This window comes from Empidonax traillii, unplaced genomic scaffold (genome assembly GCF_003031625.1).
Source record: "Empidonax traillii isolate 1590-97213 ecotype Southwest subspecies unplaced genomic scaffold, ASM303162v1 scaffold57:size2250009, whole genome shotgun sequence".
Classification (NCBI taxonomy): domain Eukaryota; kingdom Metazoa; phylum Chordata; class Aves; order Passeriformes; family Tyrannidae; genus Empidonax; species Empidonax traillii.
The window spans coordinates 1642765-1663253 of NW_020955250.1; the positions used below are offsets into that span (position 1 = coordinate 1642765).

The window sequence follows — 20489 nt, forward strand, 5'->3', positions numbered from 1 at the left end:
TGGAAAAATTGGTTTCAGACCTACCACAGAGATCCAAAGCAACTCAGGGCAAGTCACTTAAGGTGGAAATTCAGACAACTTAGTTGCCTACATCAAGGAAAAAAATCCAGTAATGCCACACTGTGGGGAACCACCTAACCTTGGTCATGTCTAGCTTGACATCACCCACTACTGCTGCTGGGACTGGAAGTTTCCCTCACCCACACATCCAAGCATACAGACAAGCCTCCTTCCAGCCTGGGGATCTAGACCAACACCTCCTGCTTCTTCTCTCAATCCAGAGGGGAGGTCAACCCTGTGTGCTTAAATCCCAAGAGGAGCCCACTCCCCAGACTTTTTGCGTACCAGTAACACTGTCTAGTGTTAAACACTGCCTGAGGAAGAGCCTGGGGTACTCTTTTGTATCTCAGCCCCGTGGATACATGGGAGTGCTGGACTCTCATCCTGCTTAACCTCAAGACATTAAAGTCCATATCTGCCCTCACACCTGGAGTCTCCCACCCCACCACTGACAGAAGTAGGGCAGTCCAGGATGCCTGATGGGGGACAAGGTATGAAGTTTAGTGGCTGTGGTCAACTGGTGGGAGAGGAAAGGTGTTTACAATCTCCCTCCTTGTATGTTTGAGCCCTTTTTCATCCTGAAGGTCATCCATGTCTTTTGATACGCCCTGCTCTCTGCCTTCTCCCCTCGCCAGCTTTTCATACCTCCTCTGCTGTCAGCATTACACTGTTCCTCTCCCCACAGTCTCAAGGATGAGTGTCTTTCTGCTCACCAGATGTCTAAGCTCTCTTCCTGTATCTTCCTGCTCTTCTGCTCCATTAGCTACTTCCAGCCCTGCTCCCTCCCTGGCTGTGCCCCAGCTTCTGCTTACAAATATTAGGATATGTATGATTTGCTTGCTGCATGACTCCTTTATCAATCTCCCAGCCCTGTGTTCATTTAATTTAGAGCATAAGCTCCCCTGGGGCACAGGGCCATGTCCTTTGTTTTAATCTTCTAAAGCACTTTGCCCAGTCTAGTGCTTTACCAATCTTCCTTAAAAGTATGAAGGAATATTGATTGTTAATGCACTACAAAGTGAGCACTGAGGGAGAGTCTAGCCTTGCCCTTGCAGGTAGAGGGACTTGGAAGGCAACCAGCATCAGTGACTGCCACCCTCTTCAGTGCTGTGATGGAGCAGGAAAAAGCACTGCTGCACAATCCTTCTTTCAAGCCTCAGTTGTGTCACACTGGAGCAGTGGCAAGGCTGTGTGTGTTTGGATCTCAAGTCATCCTCTGCCTCCTGAAGAACTACAGTCCCTACATGTGCAATATGTCACAGCAACTCTCCCTGAAGTGGAGTAGCACCTCTTTCCAAGTGCCTGGGATACATGGCAGCTCTGCAGACGGTGCCCTTCTGTGGCAGAGCATTCCTCATCCAAGTCTGGCAGTGATTTTTCAAAGTGCTGTTTGTTTCAGACAAGAAGTCTGTGGTGTACATAAAGCTACAGATGAGCCCAATTGCAGCCTGGGATTTGGTCAAGGATTATTTCAACAGATGACAGCCAGAACTCCCACTGACATAATCAAATCCACACGTAAGAGTGGGAACAACTGCTTTGAACATGCACGGGCTGCTTTGGTGAGAAACTCTTATTTGAAAATGTGGCCTTAGAACTTTTGCTCTTTATAACTGCATTTTTGTGTCAGTATCCAGCAAAACCAGAATGGACACATGAGTTGCTTCATGCTGAGTTCCCTTTGTTTTCCACCAAGAGGAATGATGTATTTCAATAACTGTAAGCAACTTGAGTTACAAAGGATTGTCTGCACAGGGCAAGAGAAGAAAGGGATATACTGTGCTACCTCAAAGTTGTGGCACATTCTAGGGGACAAATGGACTAATGAAAGTTGTCTGAGGAAGAGGAACTGGATCATCCCACCCTGACAAAGCTGTGCAAGGAATCAGCTCTTGCAGGATGTTTCTGCTGTCCTTGAAGAGATCTGGATATCTCAAGAGCAGAACAAGTTTGCCTTACGTCCACCGTCCCTATGCCAGACCTTAAAGGGAAGCTTAAGCAATCCTACTTATTTTCCAGGACAACAAAGTTATATGGGATCACCCTGTGCCCACATGCTTCATGGGTGTCATGGGCTGCATGTTTGCCTTACTCCTTGCAGTGCAGGCAAGTCCTGCACATGTGGAGCACAAGGAGACAGGTACTGTTGCTATTGCATGCAGTTGCCATTTTCCAGACCTCTGGACATGTAGGACCACTCAGCTGCCCATGGAGAAATCAGACACTGAGCATGACCTGTCCTGGTGTGGCACCAGTTTCTTCACTGGCCAAGACTCAGAGCAATGTGAAGCTCTGTCACATCTGGACTGAACTTCGTTTGAGGTGAAATCCTCCCATTCTGGGACAGGACAGGTGCAGGGAGGGAGGAGGGGCCTCCAGCCCAGCCAGAGTGGAGGGTGGCAGGACTTACATCACCCAGAGCCTCACCACATCTCCCAAGCTGCTCCTTCTCGTTGTGTGGGCAGCTGGTTTCCTTCCAGGAGGAAGGTTCCTGTCCTGTTTTGTCATCCAAAAATCCATCTGTCTTCAAGACCGAGAGTCTTGTTTTTTAAACTGGTAATGTCAGACAGCCTGACCACAGTATCCTCCGAGAATAGACCCAAGCTGTAATTTGGGAAACTTCAAAGCTTGCTAGATTTCTGCTTTTGTGTTAGGGAACGGTCTGCCCTTTCCAGTGCTAGTGCTTCCAGTGAAGTTGCAAGGCTGGTCAAACTGTGGAGTAGCTGTCAGTTCGCCAGGTGGGAAGGAGGGGGCCTCTGTTTCTGAGCGTGTTAGTTGCAGAAAGGTGGCAAGAGGGGCTAAGAGAGCTCTGGGAGGAGTGGAGGGGTGTTTAACCCTGCTGGAAAAAAAGAGTCTCTTGTTGAAATGTCAGGTGGGTACCCAACAAGGAACAGCACCTTAAATATGACTCACTGCTGAAACTCTCAGCCTGCCTAGGGAAGCTAATTCGCCCAACAAAGTGGATGTTGTTCCCTAAAACACAAGCCCTTTAAAGGGAAGGAAAAAAAGAAAGAATGAGAAACAGATGAGAAGGGTTTAGGCAGGGGGAAAATCAAATTTTTCTGGTTAATTAATCACTCCTCTTGTGTTTTTTTAATTTTAGTTTGAGGGCTGCTCTAAGGCCTATTCCCGCCTGGAGAACTTAAAGACACACCTGAGGTCCCACACTGGAGAAAAACCCTATGTCTGTGAACATGAAGGCTGCAATAAAGCCTTTTCCAATGCCTCAGACAGAGCCAAGCACCAGAACAGGACGCATTCCAATGAGGTAAGCCTGGGCTCACCGCAGCTCAACGGAGGGTTTTTTTTAAATTTTGCTGACAATAAACATACACTTTACACACTGGACTCATGTAAAAAGAAACCTACTGTAATGAGAGGTTTTTCTTATTTTTTAATGGGATTTATTTTGCTGGAGAGCCAGACCACATTAGCTTTATATTTATGAAAGCCATGTTTGAAATCATAAACAGATGTTGAAGTATGCAAACTTTTTAATCGACTTTGGATATTAAAACAAGCATTTTCCAAATCTATAATTTTTAATAGCATAGATAGTATTGTACAGTTGTGCATGTGGTGTTTAATATTACTGTGGAGCAGACTTGTAGTAATATAACAGCTACCTTGTATCCTGATGCTCTGGAAATAATACTGCTTCCATCGTTTGATGTACAATGATAGAGCACAATGCAATGCTTTGTTAACCTTGGATAATTAAGACCCACTATTAGTAGTTGGGGAGCAGAGGAAATTGCCTTTATTCTAACGCATGTGATGGTCTGTTGCAATCAACCACAGCCAACGATTGAAATTTATATTACCACTAATTAGCTGACAGGGGAAGAAAAAAAAACACTACAAAGTTCTAATAGTGTTTTCAGCCATGAAGAATTCAGTCTATAGCCTAATTTGCAACACTTAAATATAGACTATTGGAGAATGGAACGCAGTTGCCACGGTTGACAGCTTTTTGAAGTGATGCTGTGTCTACAAAGGGCTTGTTGGGAGTATTTTTATCTCTGGCTTATCAGTCACTGATAACCAAAGTGCTGTGACTTTCAGAGATTGTGTTGGAGTCAGAATAAGGACTCAAAGTCAAGAATGCCCTTCCATGCTGTGTCATGCTGAGATAGACCCAGTGAATGACCAGAATCCCAGCGTTGCTTGAATTGGTTTGGGCATAAACCCAAACATCAGGATTGTCCTCCACCAGCAAGCCACTTCCCCAGCAGGACACAATTAATTAAAATTAACCTATATCCACACTTATGCTGTGTAGTTGGGGTTGTTTTAAGGCTACAATGACCTTGAGGCTCGGAGGGACCAAAAAAACATGCAACCTCTTGTCTGCTCAGCAACCTGCATTCCCAATAAGTGGTGTTTGAGTGCAACATCATTTGCTCTATGTTAAAAATTCTTCTCTGGAAAGGTAGGAAGTTGTGATTCAATCTCATGTTTCAAGTATTAGAAATTGCTTATTCTTCAGTCCTAGATACTTTCTCTGCCTTCTTCTAGCGCTGGATCCAGTGTCCCTTTCATTGTTGCTTCTTCCAGCTCTGAAATCTACCACGTAAAGCTGCTCTCTGTATTCTTTCCCATAAACTGAATCAAGGCCCTGAAGATTCGCATTTCTGCAGCAGTTTTTCCTGCCCTTAAAAGAGATTAGCATCTCTCTCCAGTTCCTGAAGATTCTCATGTGAATGGATCAAGAGCGCTGGGTATAGACTCAGCCCAGTTTGTGCACAGTGAAGCAATATGTGAGCCCATAGATCACTTGAGCTCAGATCCCTAGAGCTTTACCAGGATCCTTCCAAGGCAGGGCAGAGTTTCCTGACTGTTGAGCCTGACAGTGGATTTTCATTTTGGCTGTGTTATTAAATGTAATTTCTCCAGTGGGTTCAGTTTCCCAAGTGATCCAGATTAGGAGCTGCACCGGATCATGGAATGACTCCTCACTGCACCTGAGCAGAGCTTGGACATACTAAAACATCTGCTCTTTTGGATTCCCCTTGTGCAAGAAGAGGAGGCTGTAGGGCAGGAGTATCCAACTTCATGTCTATTGTGGACACTGATCTAATATGCTGACACTTGCTTTCAACAACACAAATTAAAGACTCAGATAACAGATAGGGATTTTATCCTCTGCTGTTGCTTCCCGTGGAGGATGCCAAAGCCTTCTCAAGTGCAGAAAGAGCACAGCCACTAGCAGAGGATTTGTACCAGTCCAGCTGACCTTACCACAGGAACTACACAGCACTGCATGATCTTGCATTTTGCAATCATGCTCCCTCCTGAACTGCTGTTCAGCCCTCCTTGATGCAATACAGACATGCCCCAAGACTTGTGGGAGATCTGTAGGCTGCATATAATGGCTCTCTGGGCCATATATTTGACATCCTCTCTTTGAGGAACATATAACATGATCCTTTGCAGCAGATGGAATCCCTCATGGCAAAGCTCATCGCATTGGGCAGCAGGCCTAGGGGAGGGTCCTGCATCCAGCTGTGGCCATGAACACTCGGTTAGCAAACTGCACTGAGACCTTGGCTCACAAAACCACACAAATGCAAAGCAGAATTTTGTGGCTGTATTTCCCATTACCCATTGGTAACTCTATTGTGGTTCCTAGCTAGCTACCTTCTAAATATTTTCCTCTGCTTGCAGTGTTTACTTGGAATACACCACAGTTTCAGATTAGTCATTCAACCTTCCTCTAAGGGGGAAGGAAGTTCCATGTTCCCTGTATTTGTCACTATCATTGTGTGACAGGATGTAGGTGTATAGTCCAAACATGCTGAAATTCGAGGCTGGGGATGTATTACCACACTGGCTTTTGTTTAATTGTTGAAATGTCATATGCACTATTTAATTTTACATTTTCAGTGACTATTTGAATTCCTTCAGGGGATACCTTCAAAGTTACTTTTGGAAAAAGGGCTTTCATCCCATGACCACTTTCCAGTGCATACACAAAAGAGTGTCATGAATTTATGACCAGCCAAAGACTCAGAGTGACGTTTTCTGCACCTCAAGCTGAACAAGGGTAAAATGCAGAAATTCAGTTCTGCTTAGTGCTTGGGGAATTCTCCAGTTCTCCCACCCTAATGAGTATTACCTTCTATGTGCATGGGAGTAGGAAGGAGGTATCTGAGAGGTCTAAACTGTTGACTTCACTAAGGCATACACTGCATTAGATGTCAGAATCTGGATAACCCAGGGGATAAATGAAGACCTGCCAACAAAACAGCCGTTGTGCTCAGTTCAGTTGCAGGAGGTATGGCCTGACAAAGAGCATGATTGAATCCCCCTAGGTGGAGCGTCTGCTGTCCAAGCAATAGTGATTACATTACCCTAATTGCTGGGGTCTGAAAAATCAGAACTATTGAGCCTAAAAGATCTTTGAGCTGTTTATGTATGGGGATTTTTTTAGCGTGTTTGGTGGGGGTTCTGTTCTTTGGAATATAGTTTAATAGCAGCAGTAATATTTCTATAATGCTTGTCTAAAAGGTTGCATGAGGTTTTTAAATGAACTATTTTACTTTTTGTGCTTTGATTTACCCAGCTTTAAAATATAATAAATATTTACTTCAGTGGGGTGTGATGCAGATTTAGCTGTTTTGAGAGATGTACCAAGATCAGTCAGGATGCATGCTGTTGAATAAAAACCAGGCTTTTAGTGGTTTTCAAGTGATTGCACTGGATTTCTGCAAAGAAGATATGCTCCTTTTTTTTTTTTTCACTGGAGTTCCTGGACAAAATTACAAAACAGATTTAAAAAAAAAAAAAGAATAGGAGTGGTCATTTTGAGTAGCCTTCAAATAACATCTGTCTGTTTTTTATTCATGGACCTATCCTAGTGCATTGGCAGAAAAATATGTAGAGTAGTTGTGAGGCTGAAAGGGGAACTTGTGATGAATTCAGAGCTTCCAGTACAGCAGCACCAGCTCAAACAACTGCAGCGCTAATACACTTCGGAATTGGAAACTCAATAAAATGAAAAAAGTTAAAAGAAGGAAAGTATCTGTTTGCTGACTTCTGTTTTCAGAAGGATGGCTTCATCCTTGTTTTCCTTTGGCAATCAATGATTCATGAATTCAGGACTAGAGTGCTATCGTCTGAAAAAAACATTGCATGCCTGTGGTTTGTTTTGCACAATAACAGATTTCAAGGTGACAGGTGCTGGAGTGGTATGATAGATTGAGTAGGGTGAATCCAGTCTGGCTTGGATTCACTGGAATTCCATCAGCCAGAAGGGAAGGTTTCAGACATTTTCTTAGTGTAGACCCCACCTCAGCAGAGAGAATGTGTTATACCCTATATCACCTCCCTCCCATCCTTAATCAGGAAACATTCCTGTGGCCACCCAAGCAAATACATACATAGGAAAGTAATATTAGGGAAAGTATTTCATGATTTCTTAGCTGTCTTTTAATCCAGAACATGAAAACAAGAAGTTTAGCCAACATGAAATGACTGGCCAGGTCTTTGTGGATCAGCAGCAGCCCATATATCACATCTTCAATGTCTCGGTCTTACAGAATCCTGTGGAGCAGATGCTCCACATTTTGCTGCTGCCTGCTGCTATGTTCATTGTATTTTCTTGGCCCATACACTGTACCTGGAATTATTTGGGCTTATTCTAAATATAACCCAAGATTTGCTTGTATTGACAGAAACCCTACGTCTGTAAGATCCCCGGCTGCACGAAGCGGTACACGGACCCCAGTTCCCTCAGGAAACACGTCAAGACGGTGCACGGGCCTGACGCTCACGTCACGAAGAAGCAACGCAACGACGTTCACCCAAGGCCACCTCCACTCAAGGAAAATGGGGACAATGAGGCGAGTGCCAAGCAGAGCAGCAAGGTTTCAGAGGAGAGCCACGAGGCCAACAGCACCACAAGGAGCGTGGAGGATTGCTTACAAGTCAAAACGATAAAAACGGAGAATTCTGTGGTAAGAGCAGTTGCTCTTGGCAGGAGTTAATGTGGTCCCAAATCTCTCTTGTGCAATGGGGGCATGAAGCATTTGTATGCCATTTATCTCTCTGGGTAGGTGCCCTTCACCTGCCAACGCTCTAGAGTTCAAGTCCAGAAATGAAGCTGCAGGTCAGGGCGCAGTCCAGTACATTTTGCACCTTCCTACCCAGCGTCACAAATTCCTGCCCTTGTAGTCATGGGGGCTGTATGATGCCCAGTGCTGAGTTTGGCCTTCCTGTGCTGTGAAAGTGGATAAAACTCAAAGAGTGTTGTGGTCAAATGAGCTCTACCTACCTCACCAGTTTAAATTGAGCAACCGCCATTAGGGCACAGATTGATCATCTGTCTGAACACTTCTTGAAGCAGAGGTCCTGGTTTAAGCAGTCCCTTTTCTTCTCCTCCCTGCACCCTTCGCTGTTTTTCTTTCCAGGCTGCTGCTGCTGCACAGCAGTTTTGCTGGCTCAACTCTGTTGTAGGCTGTCTAATGAAGCCAGTAGGGGTAAAAGTAGCTGTTTTATTTTTTGTTGGGTATCTTAAAGCAAGTTCAATTCCTTGATTCTGTCCACTGTACACAGAAGCACAAAATCGCTGAGGTTGGCAGGGACCCCTTGAGATTATCTAGTCCACCTTCCTGATCAGTCAAGGTTGGCTATGGCAGATTGCTCAGGAGTACACAAGGTGAATACATGGCTCCGAGCTGCCACTGAAGATTGTAGTGGGATAATGGGTCAGGGGAGAGAAAGTAGTAATAAACATGACAGCAACACTGTAGCTCACATAGTACAGGCTTTCAGACAACCATGATCATGCTTTACAGCCCCATGAGTGGCCACCAGCTGAACCAAACACCATTTATCAGCCTTCTGGCCATTGCAGCAGCTTCACTGGTACTAAGCAGCTGTGTGCAGCGTTGGATTCAAACACATTCAAGCCTCTTCCATCCCATACAGGGAGCCCAGGATTGCTGAAGGAGATGGAGTGCTGCAACACACAGACCACTTTTGATGTTTTTTTTCACCTTTGTACCCAGGGTTCTGATCTGCTGCATCAGCTCAGAGTGGGACAGGGTATGGGCTGGATACAGCAGAAAAAACCTTCACCTGCAGAGGAGTGTATTTCTCAGACTTCTCACCAGAGCTAAAAAGACTTTGAGCTCCAAAATATATTTTTTCTTGATTTGAATTCAGGCTAAAAGATTCTTATTGCTATGAAAAACATGCCCTGGAGCTACAAATATTTTCTCAAAAGGGTTAGGGGATGTGTTGTTGAACAAATTACTAATGAGCAGCACTTTTTCAGTTAGGAAACAATGGAGTATTTTCACATCCAAAGTGTCTCTAATTGACTAAAGAAACAGTTTACTGTGATGAGACTCTGTATTGCATTACAAAACCTGAGTGTGAGAACCACTGGGCAGAATGACCTCTCTCCAATACTCTTCCTCCGTGTGTTTTCTTTGTTTTTTCCTATGAAAACACGAGCACAATGACAGCTCCCCACCCTGTTTCTCCTGAAAGTATGGGGTTGTTTTCCTAATGCTCTGTGCTCCCAGGGTTCCAGCCAAGCCATCTTGCTGGCAGCAGGGCTATGGGTCGGATGTTTCTCTTTGCTATCCTAACCCAGCACCGGATATTTCACTTGTGCACATCTATCAGGTGGTGTCTGAGGTGGTGGGCCCACATTCAACTCCTCTTTCCTAGTTAAGGTTGGGGTGGTGGGAGGGGTGAGATGCCTCACTGGTTCCCATCACTCCCAGGCCCCTTGTTTTGACCCATCTTTGGGTCTCACCCTAAACCCTTGGAAACAGGTGAAAAGTCTCTTCTAGGGATTTTTATCTGGGCCTCCAAAGAGGGAAGGCAGGGAAGATGGGGTACGGGAGTGGGGGAAATGTTGGCAATTTGTACTGTATTGTGCATTTCCCTCTTCCTCCTTTTACTAACATGGTCCTTTTTGTTAATGATGTCTTTGTCCTAACAACCTGTTCTTTATTCCCACCTACCCTTCCTTACTCTACCTTCCTAAGGACAGTCGGTACTAAGGTGAGCAAAGATATCCTTTGTATTAAAGTAGCTGTATAAAGCATGGTCTCCTGCAGATCTCCTGTCTCCGTTTAACCCCTCCAGGGTGGAGGTGGAGGCATGGGGGGCAGTGGGGAGGGCTAGGGGATATTTGCCTGAGTACAGAAAGGGGGAAGATGTGGTGCTCAACGATCCCCTTTGCCAGCCTTCTCCCATCATCACAACTTAACATTAAATCCTGGGATTGCAATCTACCATCTGGATTGATGGGCAGTCGGAGCCAGCCAACCTGCCCGTGGGGTCTGCTATGAAGCAAAGTAAAACACTGCAGCACCCTGCATTCCCACCTTGGCCTGGGGCAGATTACATTGCCTTTTCAGCACTTGCTGGAGCATGGGCCTGGAGCAGAGAAACCAAGCATCTTGTTTGGTAGCAGCAGTAGCTACCTCAGAGCAAGTTCAGACCTTATAGTGTCTGCTGCAAATAAACTGCTCAATGTGAAATGCAGTTCCTAATGTAAATAAAATAAATATTTATGGTGCTTATCTGCCTTATCTGCAAGTGGGAGTTTGCAAACAGTGAACCAGGTTTTTATCTGGCTGGGAAGTTTGTCAGCTAACCTGATTATATGTTAGGGTGTTTCAAAGACAGAAAGATGTGGTGTCTGAAATACTTAGGCCTTGATCCCATGTTAGATAAGCCAGTGTTTTCTGCAATATACCTTACACAACCAGGTAACATGCTGCCATTCTTCGAGAAACATCCGTCCTTGCTCTTTTGGAGGAAGAGCATTTGGTTTCTCTCCACCTTCCAGTTGAACCCACCATAGTTTTTCCAGCTGTGGGGTGCTGTCCTGACCTCCTCTCACAGGGAAGGGGTGCCTGCCTTCTTGTAGAGTTGAGATCCTGCAGCAGGGAAGAGTAACAAGAGAGGGGAAAGCCTGGGTCAGGAGCTTTCCTATGCTCCAGGACTAACATGGGGGATGTTGGGCTCCTGATTTCTTTCCATCCATGTTTTCACTTACCCAACTCTTTCTCCTCTTTTCCTTCCCCAAGATGTGTCAGTCCAGTCCTGGTGGCCAGTCGTCATGCAGCAGTGAGCCGTCACCCCTTGGCAGCACCAACAACAATGACAGTGGAGTAGAAATGAACATGCACAGCGGGGGAAGTCTGGGAGATCTGACGGCGTTGGATGACAACGCTCCTGTTGTGGACTCAACGGTGTCTTCTGGTAATTCAGCAGTCAGCCTGCAGCTAAGGAAACACATGACAACAATGCAACGACTTGAACAGCTCAAGAAAGAGAAACTCAAGACAGTTAAGGATTCCTGCTCATGGGTGAGCCCAGCTCCACAAGCCAGAAACACCAAGCTGCCTCCCATCTCAGGAAACGGTAAGCACTGTGCCTGGAACATGTTCTTTAGGAACGCTCCAGAGTTTGACTCTGGTTTCATAACCAAGAGTCTGACCTGGAGAAATGAGGATCATATTTTGTTGACTCTTGAGTCAGCCCTTGCTAGATAAAGAAATGGACAGCTTGGGTGTAAACGCAGCCATCTGGTCATGTGCAACAGAAACCCAGATGCTCAGTTCTGCAGAGCTATGAAGGGAGGCAGAGGTGTTGGTGTCCTTGTTTCTGGGCTTGCCCAGGACCCAGACACAGCTGTTCTCATTGTTCCAGTGACAGCCGCAAGACTGCTTGCGTTTCTGTCAGCAGTAACAGTCCCCCAAGGGCTAACGTGCCTCCTGGGAGACCAGTGGAGCACAACAGCAATCCAACCAAGACCTCCTTCCCTAATCTTGCTCTGACAAGCCTTTTGTGACTTCAAGAGATCCTGGCTATTGCTCCAACTTTGTTTGGCAGTTTCCCACTGAGTGGCAATTCCTGGTAGAAGTATCTCTATGATCCTACAGTGCTCCTCTTAACTTTGCCAAGAAATCCCAAGGCATAGTGTCTGGGTTATAATAGGCCACAGAGCTTAGTATACTGGAGCTTCTTGGGTTACTCGTGGAAGAGACTTTGAATGTGAACTTTTGGGCTTTCAGCCTCCTATCCCTGGCTGTGCATCTGTCCCAGAGAGCAGCTGTGGTTGTGGCTACATGCAGTCCCTGTGGCACTGTTCACAGCAGTCCTAAATTTTTCCTACTGAAAGAAGCCCATGTGGAGACATTCCCTCAGCAACTGAGTATTGGGGCATACATGTTACAAAGACTGCCCAGCAGGGACTGCTTAACTGCTCTCCACAGCCTTCTTGCTCTTTTTGCACCGACAGAGAGCTAAAGATGAAGCTTTGAATTCACTAGCAGCAAATGAAATCTACAATCACTCCTGTGACATATTTAGGGGTGGCTTTGTGGGTCTGTATTCTGTCACCAGGAACACTACCAAATGAAATTTCTCAGCTAACTAAACCTTTTCCTTCCCTGCAACCTTTCTCTCAGGCTCTGTTCTGGAAAATAGTGGTGGTTCTTCTGCTACGCTGCCTAATCCCAGAATAATGGAGCTGTCTGTCAATGAGGTTACAATGCTGAACCAGCTCAACGAGCGCCGTGACAGTACAACAAGCACCGTCAGCTCTGCCTACACCGTCAGCCGCAGGTCATCAGGAATCTCCCCGTACTTCTCCAGCCGCCGTTCCAGTGAGGCTTCGCACCTCGGGCACCGTCCCAACAACACCAGCTCTGCCGACTCCTATGACCCTATTTCGACAGACGCCTCCCGCCGGTCGAGCGAGGCGAGCCAGTGCAGCGGGATGCCAGGTCTGCTGAACCTCACACCAGCTCAGCACTACAGGCTGAAAGCCAAGTACGCTGCTGCCACAGGGGGCCCTCCTCCGACTCCCCTGCCGAACATGGAGAGAATGACACTGAAGAACAGGATCTCACTTATGGATGGACCAGACCCCACCTTGCCCTCCATCCGCCTCCCACCAGGCCCGAGGCGTTGCAGTGATGGTAACACCTATGGCTACCCATCAGCTCCAACATTTCCCCACGAGGTGCAGGGCAACTGCATGAGACGGGCAAGCGACCCAGTGAGGAGACCTGCTGGAGACCCCCAGGCCCTCTCACGAGTTCACCGCTTCAACAGCACCAATAGCATGAACCCCTTCCATCCTCCACACCCCACAGACAGGAGGAATCTTGGTCTCCAGAGCTACGGGCGCTCAGACGGGAGCCTGCCCCGGCACACCTACTCACCCAGACCACTGAGCATCAGTGAAAACATCGCCATGGAAGCCATGTCTGGGGAGACTGAGGCACCCATTGGAGATGACGACATTGTGCTGCCAGATGATGTGGTACAGTACATCAAATCCCAGAGCAATGGGACAGCGGCCGAGAGCACATCCATGGGGTACAGCAATGAGATGCAGAACTTCCAGGGAAGCGGGAAGCTGCAGCCTCCAGCTTTGCCCGGCCAGCGCAGGATGGCAGTGGCTGAGGCAAGCATGAACCATTTGGGACCCATGATGGCAGAGTGCTCCATGAGTTTTGATACTTCCTCAGACATGAATAAAAATAACATGCCCGTCCAGTGGAACGAAGTCAGCTCAGGGACGGTTGATATCATGTCTAATCAGTCGAAGCAGCAGTTTTCACAAGGGAACTTAGCGGTGGTGCAGCAGAAGCAGAACTTTGGTCAGTACCAGAACTACAACCAGCAGCAAATGCAGCTGCCAGACAATGGTATGAATGTAACACAGCAGAGCTTTATGCAAAGAAACGTGGGCATGGATGGGCAGAGGCTAAACTGTATGCAGCTGCGGCAGCAGCCAATGAATCTAGGCCCAGGTATGAACCCTGATGTGGGCTTGCACACAGGGTATAACCAACCTCATCACATGCTGAGTCCCAGTGCAATAAGTGGCAACCCAAATCAGATCTCTCCTAATTGTAGCAACATGGCAGCAAAATCTGGACCCCACCTTCACCCTCAGCAAATGGACATGACGACTGACCCTTCTTTGATGGTCAGGAGCAACAGTGAGCACCCAGTGCTGGGACAGGTCATGCATGAACCGAGTCAGCAGAATTACTCATCTCAGCCAACCCACCTGAACTTCCCCATGGCTCAAGAGACCTTCCATCAGCCCATGATGGCCTCCAATCAGCCCAGCTTTGAGCCTCAGCAGAGCATGATGGGTTCAGCTGCTCAGGCATATCCGCCTGGTATGATGCAGCCTCGTCCTCCACCTGAGCCAAACCCGGGCAGCAGAGCCCGAGGCCTCCGCACCATCCAGCAGCTGGGGTACATGAGAACTCCCCATCCTACAAACACCACCAGCCCAGGCCAGGAGACGACAGAGGCCATGCATAAAAGAACCAGTGACATGTTGCTGGCGCCAGCGCAGCAGTGCTCGGACGGCACAAGGGAAAACAATTTGATGTACTATTACGGTCAAATCCACATGTATGAACAGAACAGCAGCTTTGATAACCACGCGGACTGCCGAGTCAGGCAGCAGCAGTGCACGCTGAACAGCAAGCCAGCCGCTCTGCCTTCCCCAGGTGCAAACCAGGTGTCCAGCACAGTGGACTCTCAAGGTCTTGAGCCTCCCCAGATAGATTTTGATGCCATCATGGATGATGGGGACCATTCAAGCCTGATGTCGGGAACCCTGAGCCCCAGCATCCTGCAGAACCTCTCCCAGAACTCCTCTCGCCTGACGACTCCACGAAACTCTCTGACACTGCCCACCATACCTGCAGGGATAAGCAATATGGCAATAGGTGATATGAGCTCCATGCTAACCACGCTGGCGGAAGAGAGTAAATTTCTAAACATGATGTCATAACAGTAAAGCACAAGGCCTTAGTGCTATCCAAGGGGCTCTGTGTGAAACAGTTTTATGAATGTGCTTTTCAAAAATAATCTGTTTCAATAGAGTAGGGGTTTTTATAAGTACTAAATACATTTAAAGGGATTCAAAACAAAAATTTTTAAAAGTCTTTGTACAGAGTTATGTAAACTATATCCAGGCAGTTCAGCACCACAGGGGTGCACCTCTAGTATTATTTTTTTTGGCTTGGTTTCCCAGAGCACTGAATGGTATCACCACGAAGCTAGGAGACAGCATGAGGATGGTTAGAGATGAAACCCTTCCTTCCTGGAAGCCCTGTAAATAATACTCCCCATCATTTTCCATCCGTTACATTTGCAAAAAAATTCCGTTTTCAACCTGCCCCAGAAAGAAACGGGAGGATGCAGTTTTGATTAGAATAAAAGCCATACTATGCATTCTGCTGTGATGAGAGTAGGGTTTAGTTACGTCTCCAAACAAGCCCTCTGCCAGCAGTATTGTTTTATACCATAAATACCTTTGTACCTTGCAAAGAGCGACGATTCCAAACGGCTTCTCAGCAAAGTGCCTTACCATGCTTTCTTGTTAAGTAGCCAAGGCCTCTCTTCCTTTAAAAATCAAATATAGTGTATTGCCAGAAGCGTATATAAAATGTACATTTATAAAAACATAGTGGTATTTCTGAGAAAACATTGGAAAGACACATTGATGAGACACATAAAAGGTGAATGCACTCTTTGATCAGATGTGTTTACAACGTGGTTTATATCATGTGCAGAGTGGAGCAAAGGCCTGGGAACAGCAATCACTGGGAAATAATCCCCCGTGGCAGGAAGGCTCTGGCATGAAGACTGACACACATGCATAACTTTTGCACCTTCTGAGCACAGTGACTTTCTGCGAGGGCCCCACATGCATCTTTAATGTCCTGGAGCGCACATCACTATATCCCTGTGCAGCTTTGCAACGGCTTCACTCTCTGTTGGGTTTTCCATGCTGAGGCGCTCACATAAACAAGTGATGGTGATGGAGAGAGTTTTATGATTGTGTCAGCCTGATGTGGCAGCACTAGGGGAGCTGGTTTATCCGGCCAGGGTTTTTCTGTGTTATGTACTCAATGCAGGGCTCTGCCTGGGCTCCATGCACACAACAGGCACGTGGCTGCACTGATGTGGGGCCAAGCATGAGCTAATACAACCTTCCCCACAAGCAGGCTTGTTGGCATGCACCCAGTGCTATATTAACATGTTCCACAGCATGAAAAGAGCTGCTGTATCCAAAAAATACAGCATGGTCAGCCGAGGTGGTTCATTTGACTAGTAGACTGCACCTACAGCTTACAGTGTAGGCATGCATCTGGATAGTCTCAAAACAGGTATTTGAGTCAGAATAGTAGCTTGGTCAATGAGAATCTCTTGGAAGTGTCCTTGGGGAAGAGATGGGAGGAGGAAGGCCTCCTAAAGCCAAATCCTCCACCAAAATATAACTGCTTGTAAGAATGATCAGCTGTTTCCAGGACCATCCCACCTGGCACTGAAGTTACTCTAAGTTGAGTTTTTTATTTTTGCTGTCATTAGACGAAAGGGTAGAAGCAGTGGGGTGCATGTACTTGGGAGGAGGCCTTGTTTAACTTTTGACTGCATTGGACAAGGACAACTTTTCTCTTCCTGCTCTCATAGCCTCAAATACTTTGTACCCCATATGTTGAAGGGAAAGGAACAAGTGTAACACTCCCTCCAGGTTCTTACAGTTTGACTGAGCAAGCAGCTGCAGAGCTTCACTCTTTCATTCCTATCTCCCCATCATATCAGTGTGATGTTCTCACTTGCATCTGATTCCATCCCCTGCATGGGACTGGGACAGCTCTAGAAAGGTGCTTTCTGGTGTCTTTTCTTTTGCACACATGGATGTCAGGATCACTCCTCCCAGCATGACCAGGGGCTGAAATGACAATGCCACATGCAACCTCCAGGCAAACTTTGCATTATCAGATACACAGCAGTGCTTGGCAGTGGTGGATTGGGACAGCACTGCTGTCAGGTAGCTCTGGGTATGGCTGGTGCAGGGAGGTGCTTCTCAGCATCCTACATTCTCACCCCTCCTCATCCCAAATGCAGAGGATGCACATAGGATGCTCTCACCACTGCCCTTCACCCCTCACTGACTCCTGCTGATGTCCAGGGTGCATGAGGACAGGAAAGCAAAGCAAGGTGCCTGGCTGTTTATTTGTGTCTCCCGTGAAAGTTGTGTTTAAAGGGATTTTTTTATAGTCTGCTGTATATATTGTCCTGCAGTTACTGACCTTGCCTTTGCCTTTGCATTTATGAAAAGAGGGCAGTACATGTTTTAGGACACTGGATGTTGTCCTGGACACTTGGAGTACAACTGGGCATCCCTTGTGCTGAGATGGATCAGGCTTTCGTGTGTCCTTCAACTGCTAATCTGATTTTTTTAACAGCTTCTTAGGGCAACGATGGCTATTGAGTCCCTCCTCACAGATATCTCATTAGCAAAAGTTCAAATACAAAAGCAAAACCAAATCTGCAATGACTTGAGATTTTTTTGGACTTTCCAGTGGTGGTCTTCCTTCATTTACAGAAAAAGTATTATAATAACCATTCCAACACTGTATATATTATGTATAGAAGACATCATTACTAAAAGTACTGTAGGTGAATTGTTCTGTCAAATTTATATCTTAAGAACATTTTTAGCTGTTTTCTACATCATAAGAATGGAGGTAACATGCTGAATCTGTATATAAACCTTTTGTACATTAAAAAGTAATTTTTTTTTCATAATTCATTGTCTCTGCTGTTATTTCTTTCTATTGGTAATGGTGGTTGATCTTGGTTTATCATTGCCACACCAACACAGTCAGTTGGACTCTGGTGGTTGCTTAGAAACAGCTGGTGAGGAACTGGACAGGCCTGGTGTGTCACAGCACAGAGGTGCAATGGTCTTGTCTGGAAGAGCTTCCAGTCAACAATGAGATTGAACAATGGCAGGAAGAGAGGCAGCAAGGCCAGAGTGTGCTGCCAGCAGAGTCCTGCTGCCCAGGTGCAGGTAGAGGTGATTTGAAGGAAAATGTCAGTGCAGCAGGGACAGCACAGGAGAGGGGCTCAGAGCAAGGGCTGCAGAAGTTTGGCAGCTAGAAGATTTACTGTAAAAATGGCTTGTTGACTGCCTTGGTCAGTGTCCAAAAGGAGACAGAAATAGGACAGATCAGCAGAACTGTGATGGGCCGTGACAGTGACGAATTGAATACTGGGTTTAGAGAAAGGAGAAATTAATCTGTGCATTATGTATGTGATGGGAAGCAATGATACGGTGAGCAACAGATACATCAGTTGGGATCCAGTTGGAGCCATGTCCAGCTCATTGATGAGAAAGATTTAATTTGACTGCAGCAAGAGCTAGCTCAGCTGCTCAAGAGGCTGATTTGCAACTTGATTTTGTACAGGTGGGTTGGTGTGGACTGGGCTAGACCTTTAAGGGAGGGTGAGGAAGCCGTTCACAGGTGATCCCTATGGGCACAGCAATCACTTTGGAATGAAAGTCAGTTGCTGGGCAAAGCAGTTGTGCTGTGAGCCACACTTGGTGCAAATGAACCAGAGGTTTCATGCAGAAGCAACTGAAGGGGGTGCAGTCCTTTTCCTCTGTGCAGGATCAATGCTGAGCTGCGTGGTAGAATCAGGTACGTTTGGGACAAATCCTTACCCTATTATGAGGGTTCTTTCATGGCCCACAGGAAGAGACTGGCACATCCCTCTTGGGAAATTTATCTTTTCTGGTTTAGACACGTAGGATGCAGTGACTTTCCTTTGGAAGATGTGTCACTCTCCTCATTGATTACAGAGAGACCCCAAGTAGCCAGCTTAGATACCTTCTCCAGTGGGTGAGGTGAATCCCATGCTGCTGTGAATCTCTTACGCAGAACTAGTCACCCTCAGCATGATCTGAGGTTGAGTCATTGAATGTGTTAATGATCCTGTTAGTCTGTAAATTCTCTGGATAAATACCATGCCCCTCTGTATTGTCCAAGAATTACAGAAATCACAATTTAAAAAAGCATTAATATTATTAAAAGGAAATTGTTCAGAGCTTTTCTGTTGGCAAAAGACTTTGGAGACTCAGGTCAGCTCCTACTGCTTTTCTACCTCAAACACCAAAAGTGGGTTTCTGATTTAAATCAAATGCTGCTTTTAGCTGGTGTTTCACTTCAGAGTTCAATCAGGGCACACCTCTGCCTCTGTGAGAACATATTTATTACTTAAACTGGGCTAAGATTTCCTAGGAGCCCACCTGAGGTCATGTACCAGCATGTGCATTTTTACTGCTTCACCATGCTGGAATAAACAAGGATCGAAAGGCTTATTGCTCCAATTGTAAGCAGGTAATAACCCTTTTGCAACAAATGTTTATAAGCCAGAGCTTGAAGTTTATACTACTGTGGCAGCTGCATAATATTCAATTAACCTTCTTTTTAATCAATCATATCCCTTATGAAAACAAACCGGCCTACTAGGTCTGATTCTGACCCTCTTTGGTGAGTGTTAACTTCACTCCCAAAACCAGTGGGAGCATAGGAGGAGTAAGATCCCAGTCTTGGTAAAACCATCACAGCTCTTTAATATTGCACTAATATCTCAGGTTTTCCTGGAGGGGAGAAAAAGCCCATAAAAGCTACTGTTGCTGGATCTGATTGCACTTACTGAATACGGAGTCATTCCGACAGCTCTTTATTGCAGTGGTCTCAGTAGGGATGACATAGGAGCTCTTGTTCTTTACGAGCTGTTGGATCTACTTGGAAGAGCCTACGTGTTGTAAATAAATGGTGTGTTTTATAATATTGGAAGGACAATTTATGACCAAGCAAGGCCTCTTGCAGACAGCTATTTAACTTGTAAGTAAAATGACCTAACACTTAAGAAATTTAGAAGCTACAAAACAAAACAACCTGTGTTGTGGCCAATACACTTATTTCTATTTGATTTATGCTTCATGTAAAACTTGCAATGGCTATATTAAATATGTTTGGTGTAAAACTAAAATTAAAAAAAAAAAAAAGAACAGCAATGTTTTCACATATGCTGAAGGTTTGTGACAGCTGTAGCTTCCTCCAATTGTACCAACATCTCTGATTCATTACACAGGTCCTTTTCCCTCCCTATTTCCATTTTCCCTGCACTGACCTGTCAGGCAGATATGTAGGGGGCATGGTGGCATGCCTGCTGTCAGCTTTGAAAGAGCTGCTGCATTCAGCTACAGTGGACTTGCCGGAAACATCCCTCCATGCGTCAGTTGCTTACCAAAAAGCAAATTCTGTGGCTATCCCGTCTGTCAGAGGCTGTTTTGCCATCACACCTTCACCGTCATTTGTAGGGTGGTATCAGCAAGGAGCAACAGGCATGACAACACACCATGAAAGGCAGCTCTTACACCAAGAAACAGGGAATGGGGCTACATAAATCTTTGGTCTACATTGCTCTGTCTAGCCTTAAGTCTTATTAAGTACAGCCCAGGCTCATCTTCATAGAGAAAGGATGTTTAAGGAAGGACTTTGAAGCAGAAGCTTGGTCAGATGCCCTGAGTGTCTCTCCCTTTCTCTCTCTATTCACTATAC

The 20489-nt window shown here is 46.0% G+C and overlaps 1 protein-coding gene across 1 annotated transcript in view; it reads left to right on the forward strand.

Moving 5' to 3' along the window:
* Nucleotides 1-17658, forward strand: part of GLI2 (GLI family zinc finger 2) — a 194445-nt gene extending 176787 nt beyond the window's left edge. Inside the window, exons 11-14 of the mRNA XM_027879741.1 lie at nucleotides 3164-3328; nucleotides 7737-8018; nucleotides 11115-11451; nucleotides 12501-17658. Coding sequence (XP_027735542.1) covers nucleotides 3164-3328; nucleotides 7737-8018; nucleotides 11115-11451; nucleotides 12501-14857 — 3141 coding nt within the window. The 3' untranslated portion in view covers nucleotides 14858-17658. The remainder of the gene's footprint in view (nucleotides 1-3163; nucleotides 3329-7736; nucleotides 8019-11114; nucleotides 11452-12500) is intronic.
* The last annotated feature ends 2831 nt before the right edge of the window (nucleotides 17659-20489 follow it).